Source organism: Mytilus californianus, unplaced genomic scaffold (genome assembly GCF_021869535.1).
Source record: "Mytilus californianus isolate M0D057914Y unplaced genomic scaffold, xbMytCali1.0.p SCAF_4, whole genome shotgun sequence".
Lineage (NCBI taxonomy): Eukaryota > Metazoa > Mollusca > Bivalvia > Mytilida > Mytilidae > Mytilus > Mytilus californianus.
Genome location: NW_026262690.1, coordinates 8,200,284 through 8,219,232, shown reverse-complemented (window position 1 = coordinate 8,219,232; position 18,949 = coordinate 8,200,284). Strand labels below are relative to the sequence as shown.

General features: G+C 32.3%; 1 protein-coding gene across 1 annotated transcript in view; it reads right to left on the bottom strand.

Annotated features, from left to right (window-relative positions):
- The window catches only part of LOC127699092 (retinal guanylyl cyclase 2-like), a 45,237-nt gene that overhangs the window by 12,000 nt on the left and 14,288 nt on the right, over positions 1 to 18,949 (bottom strand). The window contains exons 5-12 of the mRNA XM_052202828.1: positions 16,967 to 17,044; positions 16,138 to 16,242; positions 15,087 to 15,158; positions 7,754 to 7,901; positions 6,542 to 6,691; positions 5,223 to 5,394; positions 2,593 to 2,733; positions 274 to 466 (exon numbers count right to left, since the gene is read on the bottom strand). Of these exons, the coding sequence (XP_052058788.1) occupies positions 274 to 466; positions 2,593 to 2,733; positions 5,223 to 5,394; positions 6,542 to 6,691; positions 7,754 to 7,901; positions 15,087 to 15,158; positions 16,138 to 16,242; positions 16,967 to 17,044 (1,059 nt within the window). The remainder of the gene's footprint in view (positions 1 to 273; positions 467 to 2,592; positions 2,734 to 5,222; positions 5,395 to 6,541; positions 6,692 to 7,753; positions 7,902 to 15,086; positions 15,159 to 16,137; positions 16,243 to 16,966; positions 17,045 to 18,949) is intronic.

Here is an 18,949-nt window from a genome sequence, read left to right as displayed (position 1 = left end):
ATAAACACCGTATGATGGAGCCAAAGGAACATCGCCGTCAAAGAAAGGAAAATTAATAAAAGGGAATGAAAAGTTATCTCTTTTGTCGTAAATTTTTGTATACATATCATAGTTGTCTAGTAAAATCTTTCGAATTACCTTATACACATCATAGTTGTCTATAGTAGAATCTTTCAAATTACCTTATACACATCATAGTTGTCTATCATAGTAGAATCTTGCAAATTACCTTATACACATCATAGTTGTCTATTGTAGAATCTTTCAAATTACCTTATACACATCATAGTTGTCTATAGTAGAATCAAACATGGTGTATAAATCATTCAAAAGTGTAACCACTTGCAATGGATTACTCATGGCAGAGATTGTCGTAAATCCAACAATATCACTAAAGTAAATTGTCACTTCTGTAAACATTTCAGCTTCTACTGATTTGCCTGTCTTCAAACTTTCAGCAACAGTTCTGAAAAAAAAGACGGGATGAGAGCTTGTTTTGCCCTTTAACATACATGTACATTAAAACTGTTCTCTAACTGTCTATTTCAGTCATCATTGATCATTTATAATCTTAAACTTAAGTCATACAAACGTAGTGGGTTGATGAATGTCATGCTTTTGGTTAACTTTCACATTTAAAAATGTGACATTTTGTCATGCCGGTATTAGGGTTGCTCATTGTTGAAACATTTACGGTGACTTATAGTTGTTTACATCCTCTGGTGGTAAGTTGTCTCATCAGAAATCGTATCTTAATTATTGCTAAATTTTATAATTTAATCAAGGTACAAAAACTAAACAAAATGAAATGAATAGAGAAACAAATCATCAAGAAACTTTGGAAAATGTCGATATCGAATCAATATCGTCGGTATCGAAGCGATTTTGTCAATAGCGACAAATTCAGTAGATGGGAAAAGTGTAAAGTCCATTTTATAAAAAAAAAAAATCAGCTGAGGATAATTTTGAATATCGATATCGACATTTAGAGCAGATGAAAGACTAATATAGAAAACGAAATTTCGAGGTGAACACTGTATCTATCATGTCTCCACAAAGGGTTAAGATAAGAATAAAGTGACTACCGATATAGGTACGATGTTGTCGAAATCGTCACTATATTGTGATTTGGATAAAGACGAATATACAAACAACAGACCATAAAACAAAATACATCAACTTTAAGATGGAGCAACATGAACCCCACAAAAAACGGGGATGAACTCAGAAATTTTGAAAGGGCAAACAGTTCCTATCTCGACAATCTGTTTTGTTGTTCATTGCAACTAAATATCCGGTGATATGTCGCAAACGCTGATGTCAAAAACGATTGTAATCACTTCTTGTAAGTGTATCACATCAGTGGTCAGCTTTGAAATAAATACAAATCATAATGGACTCAGTAATTTTTTTTAAGGGATCACTCCAACCTTACTATTAAGGAGTCTTGATTCACTGGGTTCCCTATAAGAAGCAATTCTTTATAAAGGAAATCATGATAGGAAATGACAGTGCATACATTGGGAGACATATACTCCATATGCATGTGCTGATGGAATGTTGCTCCAAGAAAATGGGAAGTTAACAATGGAATAGTTCTCAACTGACACTCATGGTCAAAATGTTGATGTACGTCAAGTTATGAAGCAGACATAACTATTTCTGTAGTATTCGTTATTTCAAGTGCGATGGGATAGACGCGATCAACATAGTCGACAAACTTGGAATTATTCAGTGAGAGGACAACATCTACATAGCGAAACGTGATATTAAGGATAGTACTATCTTATTTTTCTTTTTCTTGTATAGCCCCTTTATGAAGTTTGACTTAAACAAAAAACAAATACATAGGCGAGAAAAGAACCTTAGTTGGTTTCCTGGGAATGTCTACTGTTGAAAAATATATCATCCGAATGAAACAAACATCTCTCAATAATATAATCTTGATGAAGTCAATTTCAGAGTAGTTTTTGTTTAAAACTTCGTGTATTTTACAAAGTATAATTTTTCCTGTCTTTAAACAACATGTGTGTATCTTTTATGAAACAAAAGCTGGACAACAATCGTCAATCTGCCTTTAGTTTAGAATGAGGTATGCTAAATATAGTGTAAAGTGTATGCTTGTCAAATGTTTTATGATATTGGACGTAGAGAAGGCCTTTATGACTTTTCTCTTAAAAATCTTTGGAAGTTGTAAGTATCAACATATTATTCTCACCGCTCTAGAGTGACTAAATGTGAAGCAAATCATGATATAAATATAATTACAGGTACAAAAATTTGAATTTCATGGCAACGGAGTAAATGGAATGAACAAATAAATCAATATTACATTAATTTACTTTTTTATTTTAAGAGGATCATGTAAAGACAATTTTAATACACACAGAAGAAACAGGTGTGATCATGGATATAAATTGTAGTTAAAATCATTTCTGACATATCTTCATCTTAATACTCTCTGCTGTTTTATATTATATTGGATATTTGCATACGAATCAGCTGACGAATACAGTTGCCAAACTTTGAACAAAGTATTTTTTTAACTCATTACTTATGCCGTTTTTATCCTTGATCTGTTTGTTGACTTACGGTGGTAACATTCTAAATAAAAGAAGGTCTGTTTTCTTTTTCTCTTCTTCAAGTTCCAGTGTTCTTTCTTTCACAATGTCTTCCAAATCATTTGAATACTTCTCTAGCATTCGGAACATAGAATCCACTATGTTGAGTTTTCTACAGAATAAAGGATAGTGAGTTTACGATACAAGCTGGATGATGATAGATAGAGAAAAGCCAGAGTGAAAGAGGAAGAGAAAGGTGAATGATGATAGAAAGAGAAAAGCCAGAATGAAAGAGGAAGAGAAACCATTAAGTATGACATCTACATTTTGACTCAATTTCAACTTCTTTACCTTGAATATCTAAATTCAGGTTTCCATTTTCACTGAACTAGTACACAATTTTATTTAGGGGCCAGCTGAGGACCACCTCCGGGTGCGGGATTTTCTCGCTGCGTTGAAGACCCATTGGTGGCCTTCGGCTGTTGTCTGCTCTTTGGTCGGGTTGTTGTCTCTTTGACATATTCCCCATTTCTATTCTCAATTTTATTATCAAGGTAAAGTAAGATTATTTTCTTTCAGTATCCCTAGTATCACCAAAAATGTGTGCTTTTATAACTAGGAATGAACAGTTCCTATTTAGAACAAAGAATTCCCCTGTGGTTTAGTCGATATCGTTGGTTACTGTCTGTTATATCTGTAGTTTAGTCGATATCGTTGGTTGATGTCTGCTTTATCTGTTTTTCGTTTATTGTTTTGTCATAAATCAGACCCGTTGGTTTTTCGTTTGAAATATTTCACGTTTTGTCATATCATTGCCCTTTATAGCTACATATTATGGTATGGTTTTGCTCATTGTTGAAGGCACTCGGTGACCTATAATTGCTTAAATCCATATCATTTGGACTCTGTTGGATAATTCAACTTGTCTCATTGGTATTCATACCACACCTATTTATTTCATATGAGACGTGTACGCTGACTATACAACTTTTTACGAAAAGCACGAAAAAAGCAACCAATAAGTGAACTTGTATAAGCACAAATAGCGTAAATGAAAAAAAAAAAACGAATTTACAAATTACTGTTAACTTATTCATACGATGAAAATAGCGTGGGATAACCTGATCTAAAACTTTTACCTTAATCTAATTCACTTCCTGGTCGTAATTAATTGATTGTATGTAGACAGGACAAACAGGTCGTTATTTAACTTAATAATTTTCCAAATGGAAAAATTATCGTACTCTTTAGCTTTTATCTAAAGGTTTAATTTCTGGTGATTACATAGAATAACAATTAATTTCAACGGTACCATTTACATACAATTTTTCTTTCTGAAGATATTTTAGTTTTTCTCAAATGACCAATGTAATTAATTTTCAAAGACAATTAAGAGACTTTCCATATGATACATCAACTTTCTGAATAAAAAGTGATTTTAAACTTAAAGTGCCTGAACATAAAATAAGATGCAACAAATGTCTTACGTAATTTAGTGTCATGATTTTTCTCATTTATAAAGGAGAAGGTTCGATAAGGTCCTAAAAAGGCCCCTATTTCTAGCTATAATTTCAAATTAGGATTTATTGACCTGTATCACAATGAATCCTAGCTAATATAATGTCTAGATAGAAAATATGTCTTTTTGTTGAAAATTTATGTACTTGCGTTCACTTTATGGCGTCACAAATAGCACTCATTTTGATTTTTCCAACGACAATTCAATGAAAACGGGTAAATTTCCATATTTTTTTTGGACAGGAAACATAGAGTGCATGCGTCGACAAAAAAGATCTTTTCATATAATGTTTGTTTTAACATTTTATATATCTGATTTGAATTATTAGTTTGACGACACATGCGCTCTATTTTTCTTAGGCCTTAATTTGGTTGAAATCCGTACGACTTTTGCAAACATTTCTAATTTTGGACCATTTGGGATATAAAAATCAACGCTTTAAAATAATTTTTTGACAAAAATAGTTTTATCTAACTTTTTCACATGTCTTAAAATCAACTTAAAACATGTTTTGTCTTGAAACATTGAACTTAATAATCGGGGCCAAATATGGTACTTACCAAACTAACTCCTTTTGTGTTTCCCTTTTTTTCCCCATTGAAAAACAATTTATCATGTTTATACCTTACCGCGGTGGCGAAGGGTAATAGCAATATGCTTGATCTGATGAATACATTTTTTGGTAATGAATGTTTTTTGCCCAGATTTTAAATGTAAGAGATGTTTTAAATATTGTAAGGGGAATGTAAGCGTTTGTTTCAAAAGTTTAGATTTTTTGGATTTGAGAGATACTGCAAAAAAAGTGACCAGAAATAATTAATTGTATGGGTTTCGCATTTGGTGATGTCTTAGGGTTAAGACAAAAGATTTTTATCCATCCTAAATTTGTAAAATGCCTATTATTTGGATATGACTCGATCAATGTATTTTAACAAACGGGTATCACTAATGAAGCAGCAACTTCCGGAGTACCTGAGTTAACCCCTGGTTTTTGGTGGGATCCCTGTTGTTCAATAATTTTAAAAAATGATAGCATGAATTTTATTTTTTGAATTAATAGGCTGTCTCTGGCTCGATAGTGGTTATAAATGGATTAATTTGGTACATAGTTTTGATATATAAAATCTGCAAAAAATACTGACTTTCCCCCTGAGATTGTTTTATATTGATGATAAACTTCTTCAATGGAAGGCCGCAGGTCTGGATTTTCTGCCCAGCAGGACTTCATCAATTGTATATATTGTGGCGGCGCTGCCTGTGGAGATACGGATGGTCGCAGTAACGGTGGAGGTTTCTTCAATTTCTTTATTATTTCTGTCAAGTATAAGCAGATACTGCAGCAAAAGTTTTAACATAAAACCGAGAATAGTTTAATATACACAATGAACGGCCAGGTGTTGTAAGTTTCAAGACGTTGAAGCTGTTTTTAGAGTTATATGGAAGCTGGAAGTAATATTATAATTTCATAGAAGGTAAAAAACACTGTATCACACTGTATCACACTTTTGCTTGTTAAGGTAACAGGTAAGTAAATGGATGATCTTGCTGAATTTTATTAAATTTTGCATACAACTAGAGCCTGAGGAACTGCAAATGAACATCGAGACAGTTATATATATATATTTAACTTTTATACTTTCTGAGATATAGCAAATAAAATATTCGGAAAATAGAAGTACAAAATGTATAAAATACACGTAAATATCGTGAAAAGTTCATCAATTTTGACTTAAAATTAACTTTTCTCGAAATCCTGTCTTACGATATTTTTTTTTTAAATGATATATCATTGCTACTGAAATTTTTGGTTTTGTTGATATTAAATTTATAGGGGTCACCGAATTCGTTTTTTGAGTATAAATAGTTCAATCTTATGTACAGTGTGGAACAAAAGGCAAAAATAATCGTGACGTCTGCTTTTTGTTGCAAAATAGATGCCAATTTGGTACTCGGTGCAGTTTGGGTATTAGTACTGTAACGTTATATATATATAAATAAACGATTACATTTTGCAGCGGTAAACAAAAGTGAGAGGCAAAATACACGCACTATTTTGTGAAAACCCATGTAAACCAGCTTAGACCATTTTTATTTATTGACAGATATGTTCACAACAATAACGAATATCGAAATATTTATGCATGCAAAACAAAAGATGCATATCTTGTCGATACACCCATTCACGCTTCGTTAGTTCTTCTTATTCAAATAAGTGTCGCATCTGATTTTTGACAATGCATGCAAGTATTGATGTACGATTTTCCTCTAACATAGCTGCCCTCAAGCGGTTTGGCTATTTCATACATACAAGGACCCGTTTTGCTTCTTAGCTTGTAAAATGTAAGATTTTCCTCTAATAAAGAGTTCCTCATGCGGTTTGGCCATTTCATACAAGGACCCGTTTTGCTTCTTAGATTGAAATATGATAAGCAATTGAATTACATTTAACATACATGCATACCTTCTCGTTTTAAATCTATCATTCCAAATGGACTCATTCTAAGTATTAATTCCTGAGTTACTATAGCAAAACTATACATATCGCCTTTTTCAGAGCCTTTCATACAATAACCTGGTTCTCTTAGATGTTCCGGAGCTGTCCAAAGAAGATCTGCATTATAGAACAAAGAACTATTAACTCGCTGTTCAAAAGTATTCTTAACAAAAATAGTTAGATAGTCTGACCATTAATAAAAACTAAGTGTTCACTAACTATATCCCAACATTCGGTATATACAGGTATCAGAAAAACTAGTAACAAAAAAAAAGCCAGGTTAGTTATCCCCCGCAATCGGTATATATGTTACAGCACGCTTGGAATTTAGTAGGATCCAGGATCCAGGATCCTCCTAGTATAAATTGAAATTCAATTCAAATATCTACTAGTAGAAATTGAGATATCCAAAAACTTTGTTAAGTTTCGATCACAAATTATTTACTCCGAATACTGAGTCAAGTTTTACGACCGAGAGCCCAGATTTGCACTAGGAGGATTCTGTTTTGTACTAATTTTCTAGCATTTAAAGGTGTTATGAACAAAATGGTAACTTCCATAAATTAGGCACATTTACGGATAAATTATAACAAGAAAGAAGTAGTGCAAAGAAGGAATAACTTATTGCACCTTGTCCTGTATTTGTTTGACTAACAGTGTCAAAATCAGAAAGTTATTAAAACTTGATGGAATACAATAGTAATATAATAAAAAGATAAACCATTTTACATATTTCCTTCAAATCAAAATGATATTCACACTATATTTTGCATTGAAGACAATGTTTAAAAATAGACATATTTTGGTCAAATTATGCATCTATGCATATCATTAACAAAAAATAATCAATATATATCTGTAAGACATAGATATACTGCAAATAAAATGGCTTTAGTTAAGTAATATAGTGTTTTTATGAATTTTTGAAAATTATACAAATTGGCCAAAATCTGTCAAAATGAAGTTTTGAACCATCTATAAATATCTATAATAAGCTCTTACTAAGTTGCTGAGAAAAATCCAACAGAAATATCATCGGTTACTGAAAGATGGACGGATGTAAACCAGTATACACATTCTTTCAGTGGAGGTATAACTACTTTTTAAAAACTTTTCACACACACAGCATGAAATATTGAGCGTAATTTATTCAGATAATATTTGTAATTAGAATAATACCTGCCAATTCCGGCTCGATATTGGCTCTGAACTTTTCCTTTAAGCCGAAATCTGTTAATTTTAGCACCCATCTACTGTCGATTACACAGTTCCTGGATTTTAAGTTACCATGATATCGTACAGCACTATTTTGAATAAATCGTAATCCCTGCAATAATATCCTCGTGAAATTATTTGTGAAAACTTGCTTAATATTTTAAAAACATTTCTACAAAAATTTATTATGTTACATGTATCATGTAGATGATACAAAAATCTTTGGTTTTATGACGTGAGTTCCATGGTTGTATCTGAAGTTGTATAAAGTTGTATGTCTATACAAAGTAAGGAATCATAAATATCACGCATGCTCTACCTTTGTTTTCAAACTCACGGCGATGATTTTACAAAGTCTTATCTTATCATCATGTCATCTTATTGTCTGCATTTGGATTGATAATATGTTTGTTAAGTCTTGCTTTGATGAATGAACATTGTGAACTTTTGGTGTTATTACTATTATAAGGCGTTTCAATTTCTGTAATTTACATTTTTCTCTGGTGAATACTTCAAGGAATATTTTGTCTTGATATATAATTCAACTTTCCTCGTATACTAAAAGTAAGCAGTTATCTGCAATAGAGAAAAAAACCGACGAATTGTAGTTTCAATCCGACTCGGTATCCGCGATAGGCCGAAAATTTTATATTTAGATGATACAAATCATTTTCAATCTTCTGTTACTAGAAAAAGCAGTGTCATGTAATAGAGAATGTAGCGTCATGTATTAGAGAATGTATAGTGTCATGTATTAGAGAATGTATAGTTTCATGTAATAGATAATGTATAGTGTCATGTATAAGAGAATGTATAGTATCATGTCTTAGAGAATGTATAGTGTCATGTATTAGATAATGTATAGTGTCATGTATTAGAGAATGTATAGTATCATGTCGTAGAGAATGTATAGTGTCATGTATTAGAGAATGTATAGTGTTACTTGTGAAAGCAGTGTCATGTAATAGAGAATGTAGCGTCATGTATTAGAGAATGTATAGTGTCATGTATAAGGGAATGTATAGCGTCATGTTTTAGAAAATGTTTAGTGTCATGTATTATAGAATGTATAGCGTCATGTATTAGAGAATGTATAGTGTTTTGTAAAAAGGAATGTAGCGTCATGTCTTAGAGAATGTATAGTGTCATGTATTAGAGAATGTATAGCGTCATATATTAGAGAATGTATAGTGTCATGTACTAGAGAATGTATGGTGTCATGTAATAAGGAATGTAGCGTCATGTCTTAGAGAATGTAAAGTGTCATGTATTAGAGAATGTATAGTGTCATGTATTAGAGAATGTATAGTGTCATGTGATAGAGAATGTAATGTTAGGCAACAGAGAATGTAGTATCATGTACATTTGTTATATAGAATGTAGTGCCAGGTGCAATTTTCATAGAGAGTGCAGAATCGTGTATTTGAGAGTGCAGTTTCATGTACAAGAGAATGCAGTGTCATGTAATAAAGAATGTAGTGTCATGTATTAGAGAATATGGTGGCATCTAATAGATAATGTAGTGTCATATGCATTTGTTATAGAAAATTTAGTGTCGGGTACATTCGTCAAAGAAAATGCAGGGTCGTGTATTAGAGAGTGCAATTTCAGGTGTAAGAGAATGTATTGTCATATAACAGAGAATGCAGTGTCGTGTACATTTGGTATATAATGTCATGTACATGTGCACATTTTCATTGCGAATTAAGTGTCATGTAATAGAGAATGTAATGTCGTGTAAATTTGCCATAGATAGTCAGTGTCATGTTCATTTTTCTTAGATAATGCAGTGTCATGTAGTAGAGAATGCAGCGTCGTGTACATTTGTCATAGATAATGCAGAGTCGTGTACATTTTTAATAGCGAATGCAGTGTCATGTAATAGAGAATGTAATGTCATGTACATTTGTCATAGATAATGCAGTGTCATGTACATTTGTCATAGAAAATGCATTGTCGTGTAATATAGAATGCAGTGTCATATAATATACAACTATGGCATTCATGAAAAATGAATATCCCAAATTATTAAATGCAGGAAAGGTTATTTTCCTCGAGGTCCGCATGATGAAAAACAAACTTATATCTTAATTATTTTATTAGTAGTTGCTTTAGTAACGTATATGAATAGAGAATGCAGTGTCATGTCATAGAGAGTGCAGTGTTATACAATAGAGAATGCAGTGTTTTATAATAAAGGATGATGTGTTATAACATAGATATTGCAGTGTTATATAATATAGAATGCAGTGTTATATAATAGAGGATGCAGTGTTATATAATAGAGATTGCAGTGTTATATAATAGAGAATGCAGTGTCATATCATATGAAATGCAATGTTATATAATAAAGAATACAGGGTCATGTCATAAAAATGCAGTTTTATATAATAGAGAATACAGTGTCATGTCATAAAGAATGCAGTGTGTTATATAATAGGAAATATAGTTTCATGTCATAGAGAATGCAGTGTTGTATAAAAGAGAATGCAGGTCATAGCGAATGCAGTGTTATATAATAAAAAATGCAGTGTCACGTATTAGAGAATGCAGTGTTATATAATAGAGAATGAAGTGTCGTATCATAAAGAATGCAGTGTTATTTAATAGGAAATGCAGTTTCATGTCACAGAGAATGAAGTGTTTTATAAAAGAGAATGCAGGGTCATGTTATAGAGAATGCAGTGTCATGTCATATAGAATACACTGTCGTATAATAAAGAATGCAGTATCATGTCATATAGAATGCAGTGTCATAAAATAGACAATGCAGTGTCATATCATAGACATTGCAGTGTTATATAATAGAGAATGCAATTTCATGTCATAGATAATTCAGTTTTATGTAATACAGAAAACCGTGTCATATAATAAAAAAAATACAGTGTCATGACACAGAAAATGTGGTGTAATAATAGAAAATGCAGTCTCATCTGATAGAGAATGCAGTGTCATGTCATACAGAATGCAGTTATATAATAGAAAATAAAAGTGTCATGTAAATCAGAATGCATTGTCATGTCAAAGAGAATGTGGTGTTATATTATAAAGAATGCAGTGTTATATAATAGAGAATGCAGTGTCATGTCATAGAGAATGCAGTGTTATATAATAGAGAATGCAGTATCATATGAAAGAGAATGCAGTGTCATTTCATAGAGAATGCAGTGTTATATAATACAGAATGCAGTGTCATGTCATAGAAAAGACTGTGTTATATAATAGAGAATGCAGTGTCTTGTCATAGAGAATGCAGTGTTATATAAAACAGAATGCAGTGTCATGTCATAGAAAAGACAGTGTTATATAATAGAGTATGCAGTGTCATGTCGTAGAATATGCAGTGTTATATAATAGAGAATGCAGTGTCATGTCATAGACAAAATGCAGTATTATTTAATAAATATTGCAGTGTCATGTCATGGAAAATGCAGTGTCATGACATAGAAAATGTAGTGACATAATAGAAAATGACACAGAAAATGTAGTGACATAATAGAAAATGCAGTGTCATAATAGAAAATGTAGTATTATAATACAAAATACAGTGTCATAATAGAAAATGCAGTGTTACGTCTTAGAGAATGCAGTTATATAAGAGAAAATGCAGTGTCATGCAAAACAGAATGCGTTTTCATGTCAAAGAGAATGCAGTGTCATGTCATAGAGAATGCAGTGTTTATAATAGAAAATACAGTGTCATGTAAAACAGAATGCGTTGTCATGTCAAAGAGAATGCAGTGTAATGTCATAGAGAATGCAGTGTAATGTCATAGAGAATACAGTGTTATATAAGAGAAAATACAGTGTCATGTAAAACAGAATACATTGTAATGTCATAGAGAATGCAGTGTAATGTCAAAGAGAACACAGTGTTATATAAGAGAAAATGCAGTGTCATATCATAGAAAAGGCAGTGTTATACAAAAGAGAAAGCAGTGTCATATGATAGAGAAGTCAGTGTCATGTAAATCAGAATGCATTGTCATGTCAAAGAGAATGTGGTGTCATATTATAGAGAATGCAGTGTTATATAATAGAGAATTAAGTGTTATATAATAGATAATGCAGTGGTATATAATAGAGAATGCAGTGTTATGTTGTATATTTTTTAATTTTGGTTCATCTATATGTTTCGGAGCATAGAATGGCGTCCATTTTCTTCATCTAGTGTACACTGTGTGTCGGGCCTGCTCGGGGCTGCCTCTGGGTGTGGGATTTCTCGCTGTGTTGAAGACCCATTGGTGGCCTTGGGTTGACTTGTATATTTTGGTTGGGTTTTTGTCTCTTTGACACATTCCCCGTTTCCATTCTTTATTCTATACATGTAGCTGTCAAAGATACTTTTGTAAAAGAGACAAAAGACGCAGTTTTGGAATATGTAACTTCTTTCTAAAAAACGGGTTAATCATACCAAAATCAATCAAGTTAATTTAGGAATAACATGCTGACAAATATAACTCTTTTACCTTTTTTTGACACGAAACTCATTGTGCAGTAGGTGGGAAATTGATTAAATAAAGTTTAAATTGTCTGTATAAAACGTCAAAACATTTTTACATCAATATGAAAAAAAGTGCAGTAGTTATTTGAAAAGTACAACTTGATGCCATACTTACCCAGGTAAACCTTTTTTCAGGTGCTCCCGTGATAGGCTATGCATGATATTAAAATGAAAAGGAAGCACATTTGTTTTTAGAAAAATGTACAATACCCAGCTGATATCTGAAACTACAACATTTGTATCAAGGCTGCATGCAGGTAAAAAAGTAAACTTGTGACAGACAAGGCTTCCGTGCTCATACCGTAAAAAAACACGCCATAACATTCCTTTAAACTGTTCCTTTATTTTGTGTAACAGCGGCATAGCTTATTGTAGAATAACGTCTTTCCATATTAAAAAAATCCATATTATGATCTCCTATGCCAGGAAGTTACCATAATGCGATAGAAATACATCTATAGCATGCATATTTTGCGTTGTAGTATTCATTAACTATTTGGTATATATATGCACCCTCCGCTTGGGGTTGAATCACAAAGTTAACACAGTTCAAAACTATTTAATTAATCACAAAAAACACATAGCATGTCATATTTCTGACTAATTCATGAGATATTTTCCTAAGTTAAATGTGCAATTGTGCCTATATCACCCTAAACCTTTGCGAAATACGAAGAGTTAGCACTTGGTATGCTAATGAATGTCCTTTATTCAAATGTCACTGATGAGTTTGTATAGACGAAACGCGCGTCTGGCGTAGAAAATATTATAAGCCTGGTACCTTTGATAAGTATTTACTTTAGGCCTAACACAGTGCCATATTCTGTGAGATGTCGATAATTTGCAAGTATATTTCATTTGTCTATATGATTTATTTTCTTATGCTTGATTTGTTCAGTACGGTATACATGTTGTCTTATATCTTCAGTATATCCTGTTTTATTTTAGAAAATGAACAATGTCGCTCTTATGAAAGAAATAATTTAAGCGTGCGTGACTTTGCAACATATAGACTCTTATGATTAAGTATCACATACTAGTAACTCTTTCAAATTCTGCAATCAAAATACCGGGACCCTTCCTCATGCAGTGTATAACTAAGTTCGGATACATTTATGCTTTGTTTATTAAATGCGAAGTAAACCTGAAAATTCTGTTTAAAAAATCAGACGACACGACCGTTTATATATACGACCGTTTATATATATATAATTCTTAAGAATTTAGAGAAACATAATATTTTTGTAACTTGCAACTCAACCTTCGTAAATTGCAACTCGACCTTCGTACCTCGCAACTCGACCTTCGTAACTCGCAACTCGACTTTCGTAACTCGCAACTCGACTTTCGTAACTACCAACTCGACTTTCTTAACTTGCAACTCGACTTTTGTAACTCGCACCTCGGCCTTTTCAACTCACACTTGCAACTCGACGATAAGAAACCCTCATAATAGAGAATGCAGTGTCTTATGAAAGAGACTGCAGTGTCATTTCATAGAGAATGCAGTGTTATATAAAAGAGAGTGCAGTGTCATGTCTTAGAAAAGGCAGTGTTATATAATCGAGAATACAGTGTCATGTCATAGAGAATGTAGTGTTATATAATATAGAATGCAGTGTCTTATGAAAGAGACTGCAGTGTCATATCATAGAGAATGCAGTGTTATATAAAAGAGAGTGCAGTGTCATGTCTTAGAAAAGGCAGTGTTATATATCCGAGAATACAGTGTCATGTCATAGAGAATGTAGTGTTATATAATAGAGAATGCAGTGTCGTTTTATAGAGAATACAGTGTTATATTATAGACATTGCAGTGTTATATAAGAGAGAATGCAGTCATAGAGAATGCAGTGTTATCAAATAGAGATTGCAGTTTCATGTAAAACAGAATGCAGTGACATTTCATATAGAATGCACTGTAATATTATAAAGAATGTAGGATCATATTATTGAGAATGAGTGTCAAATTATTGTGAATGCAGTGTTATATAATAGAAAATGCAGTGTTATATAATAGAGAGTGCAGATTCATGTAAAACAGAATGTACAGTCATGTCATAGAAAATACCCTGTTATATAATAAAGAACGCAGGGTCATATTATTGAGAATGAGTGTCAAATTATTGTGAATGCAGGGTCATGTTATTGAGAATGCAATTTCATGTAGTAGAGAATTAAGTGTCAAATAACAGAGAATACAGTGTGATGTTTTAGAAAATTCAGCATCATGTCATAGTTAATGCAGTGTCGTTTAATAAAGAATGCATTGTCATTTTATATAGAATTAAGTGTCATATAACAGAAAATATGGTATCATGTTTCAGAGAATTCAGCGTCATGTCATAAAGAATGCAGTGTTGTTTAGTACACACTGTAATGTCATGTGCATTTGAATGTAGCGTCGATTGATAGAGAATGTAGTGTCGATTGATATAAATGTAGCATTAAGTAATAATACAGGGTCATTTAATAGAGAAACTATTGATAAAAATGTTATGGAGAATGTAGTGTTATGTGATAGAGGATCTTCGTGTCATAGAGAATGTAGTGTCATTTAAAGGAAATGCAGTGTCATGAAATAGTGTAGAGAATGAGTTACTTAATAGAGAATTTTCATGCCATTGAGAATCTAGTATCGAGAATATGCAATGTTATGTGACAGAGAACGTAGTGTTGTGTAACTTATCTAGACTTGGAGATTATACATCAATGGGTTAATCAATATGGACAAAAATAGTATCAATTATTGAATTTGTCTTACTTATTATGGATTAATTAAACCAGTCTTACCCTTACTAGGTCTGTTAATAAGGACACTTTAAAATCCCAGTCCAGTTTGATGTTCGCACTTTTGATCACATCCTATAAGTAAAAAAAAAACTTGCAATGAATAACGACTGCTGGTTTATATGATAAATAATAGAATTACTGATTGAAATTATACCACCAAAGACGTGCTTTTTGCTAAATATGAAATGCATAAATAAACAATCTTTTCAAAGGTATTTAGTGAAGTGTTTAAACAAAGATATAACTTCACTACTTTTTTGTCCACACAGCACGCTTCTTTATTTCTACAGGAAATAAACGTTGATACGATAACTCAGTTGGGTGACTTTAAAACTGTAAGTTTTATAACTTGCTTTCTAAGAGTAATGGCTACTTCGTTTAAGTTCAATTTCAGCTATCGTTGTTGGTGGGAATCGAATAATGATGTCATGTTACGATAATGCCAGATCGCTGAAGAGTATTTTGTAAAAAAAAATATCATTTAGATTTTATAATCTAAATGATATTTTTTTAATTCAATATATTAAATGGTTTAATTTAAAATCTGAATACAATTGCCAACATTCTCATGACAAAAATAAAAAGAACTCATTATTTTGATTAACAAGTATGTTGTTGCTTTTTTATAAATCTGAATCTTAGTACATAATTCCTGTTTAAACGTGACTTAAGTTAGTTATCCATTCAAACAATCGAAAGAAACATAAATATGTATATATACTAGAGACGGATGCAGTAGATATATAATCATATGTCTTTTAAAATTTTTATTTCATTATTTTTTTAAGTCTTGTTCAAAGAATACAATCGACTTGTGTGCAGTAAAAAGGAAAATGTAAAATAACAAAAATACCAAACTCCAAGGAAAATCTAAAACGTAAAGTCCCTTATCAAATGGCAAAATCAAAAGCTCAAACATATCTAACGAATGAAACTGTCATATTCCTGACTTGGTACAGGAAATTAATGTCATAAACTTTTTTCAATTAGCAATAAGCAACTGCGTATTTCTTATTCTTTAATAAAATCTTGAAGTTTGATCTAACTGTACCTGTAAGCTTCCCCTATTACAATATTCTGAAACAACAGCATAACATGTTGGATCAATAAGAATGCCATACATCGGATTCACATTTTCGTGTCTTATTTCACGAAGCTGAAAAACATTATTTAAAATAACATGTACTAAGTTCAATTTCCTCTGCAAGAATTGTATGCAAACATTGTATGTTTCAATCATATATTTCAATTAGACTTACTTTTATGTCATTTGGTCTCTGGTGGAGAGTTGTCTCATTGGCAGTCATACCACATCTTCTTATTTTTTATTGTAAATTGTAATCTAAAAGGCCTTTTTTATAGACTAAACCAAAAAGTACAAACTTACTTGTAATCAACGGTAATTGGAATAAATTCTCGGTGAATATTTGATTTTTTTGGAAAACGCGAGTTTGGGACGGAGGCTTCGTTAACAAATAAATACATAACATATATTGGCTTGTTAATTAAATCATGAACACACATTTTGTTTCATAAGCAACATATCGTAAATATAAATCGTAATTTACTGAAGCATGTCATTTTATATTTCATTACACATGTATGATTTTTATCATTAGCTGTTGTCTTTAAAAAAGAGATTTCTTTATGGTTTCAGATATTTTTCTACTGAATACTTAACAACTTTACAGAATGGAAATTAAAAGCATTTGATGCAACCTATGTTGCTACACAAAGCTTTTATTAAATTGATGACCAAATACTTGTATTATAATAAATGACTCCACACGGCTCATACTTCAAAATTTAACAAATACATAATGTAAATCTTATCCAAGAAAACAGTCTGTTATTCTTCTCTTCACACTGTATCTACTTACAGTTCTAAATTGCGCCAACATCTTCCCTGAAACTTCAAACCCTTTTGTAGATATTTCTTTGACGTATACAATATCTCCCTAAAGTTAGAAAACATTAAACATTTTTAATATGTATCAGCATTTCGTGTGTATTTAGTCTAGACGCCATCTAAGTAACTATCCATATAACCTCCGAATATAAAAATAAGAAGTTGGAGATGTTGTCAAAAACGATGATTTTGTGCCTTTTTGTTTTACCTGTAAGCTTGATGAAAACATTGGCTGCAGCATACGATCCAAAAAAATTATGAAACCAAAAGGTGACAAGGTTCATACTGAATCCTTAGAAATAACAGTTTTCCAGTTTGGAGTTCCTTTAAAGACAAACGCATTCCGAACGGATGTGGCTACGTATTTATACATCCCTCACAACCAAACGCACTCCGACCGGACGTGGCAGTGTATTTATACATCCACCAACAGCCAAACGGACGACTCCCTTTAGCATGTTGGATGGGAACGTCAACCCTTGAGATTATTTATCATTGAGGGTGTTATGGTACTTTGATGAAAGGCATTTTACAGACGAAATTGTGACTCAATGATGTGCCTCAGAACGATATATATATCTTACCATATATTTTGTTAGAACTAGTTTGAATATTTCAAGAAGAATTACAACTTTGTTGTTGATTTGGCTGCAACTTGAAAACATATTTGTAGTATACGCAGTACACCTGTATATGTATAATAAATATTATAGAAAAGAAAGGATACGGGGTATCGATCCATGACACAAAATCAGTATATACACAGCAAAAAAACACAAAAAGCAAAGGAACTGTGCTTTTATTGCTGTTCTTCATCTCAAAGTCACAGTGAAGCCTGCAGCACGGAGCAATCAAACTCTCACCTCACTGCAATTTTAAGACGGCCCCTAGCAAGAGTGTGTATGGAATTCTTTGAAAACTGACGATCACGCCAAAACTGTGAATTGAAGTACAAAGCCATGAAGTAATATCAATAAAATAAATCTGGCAACGAAATCAAACATTTACTGTCATAATTTAGCCCGACAATCACACTGTAGAGTGCAAAAAAAACCAGTACAAAATCTAGATTTGACAAACTGAAGTATTATTGTAACAGTGTTTTGGAGGACATAATTCTTTTGATGAATGGATATTTATAGAAAATTGATTTATTGAAAAAAAAAATGAAATGGAATAAATGAAATGCCCGAGTGCATCAGAATAAAAAATAAGAAGATGTGGTATAATTGCCAATGAGACAGCACTCCACCAGAGACCAAATGACATAGAACTTAACAACTATAGGTCACCGTATGGCCTTTAACAATGCGCAAAACCCATACCGCAAAGTCAGCTATAAAAAGCCCCGAAATGACAAATATAAAACAATTCAAACGAGAAAACTAACGGCCTGATTTATGTACAAAACAATGAACGAAAAACATATATGATATACAGCAACAAACGACAACTACTGAATTACAGGCTCCTGACTTGGGACAGGCACATACAGAATGTTGTTGGGTGAAACATATTTGAAGGCCCCAACCCTCGCCTAACCTGGGACAATGGTGCAACAGCACAACACAAGAACAAACTATACAAAACAATAAACGAAAAACAAATATGAGAAACAGTAATAAACAACAACAGCTCAATTAAAGACTCCTGACTTCGGACAGGCACATATAGAATGTGGCGGGATTAAACATGTTTGCGGGCGCTCAACCCTCCCCTAACTTTGGACAGTGGTGTAACAGCACAACATATGAACAAACTATAAAAATAAGTTGAAATGGGCTTAACTCATCAGATCGATACAAAGCAAAAGAAGTAACAAAAACACAGACCGGGCGTGGCAGGGTATTTATACATCCCACAACAACAAAAACACAATATTCCTTATTTATATAAAGGTACAAGGATGAGTCTAGAGCAAACTATATGGGTTAATGTGTACATGACCATTGCA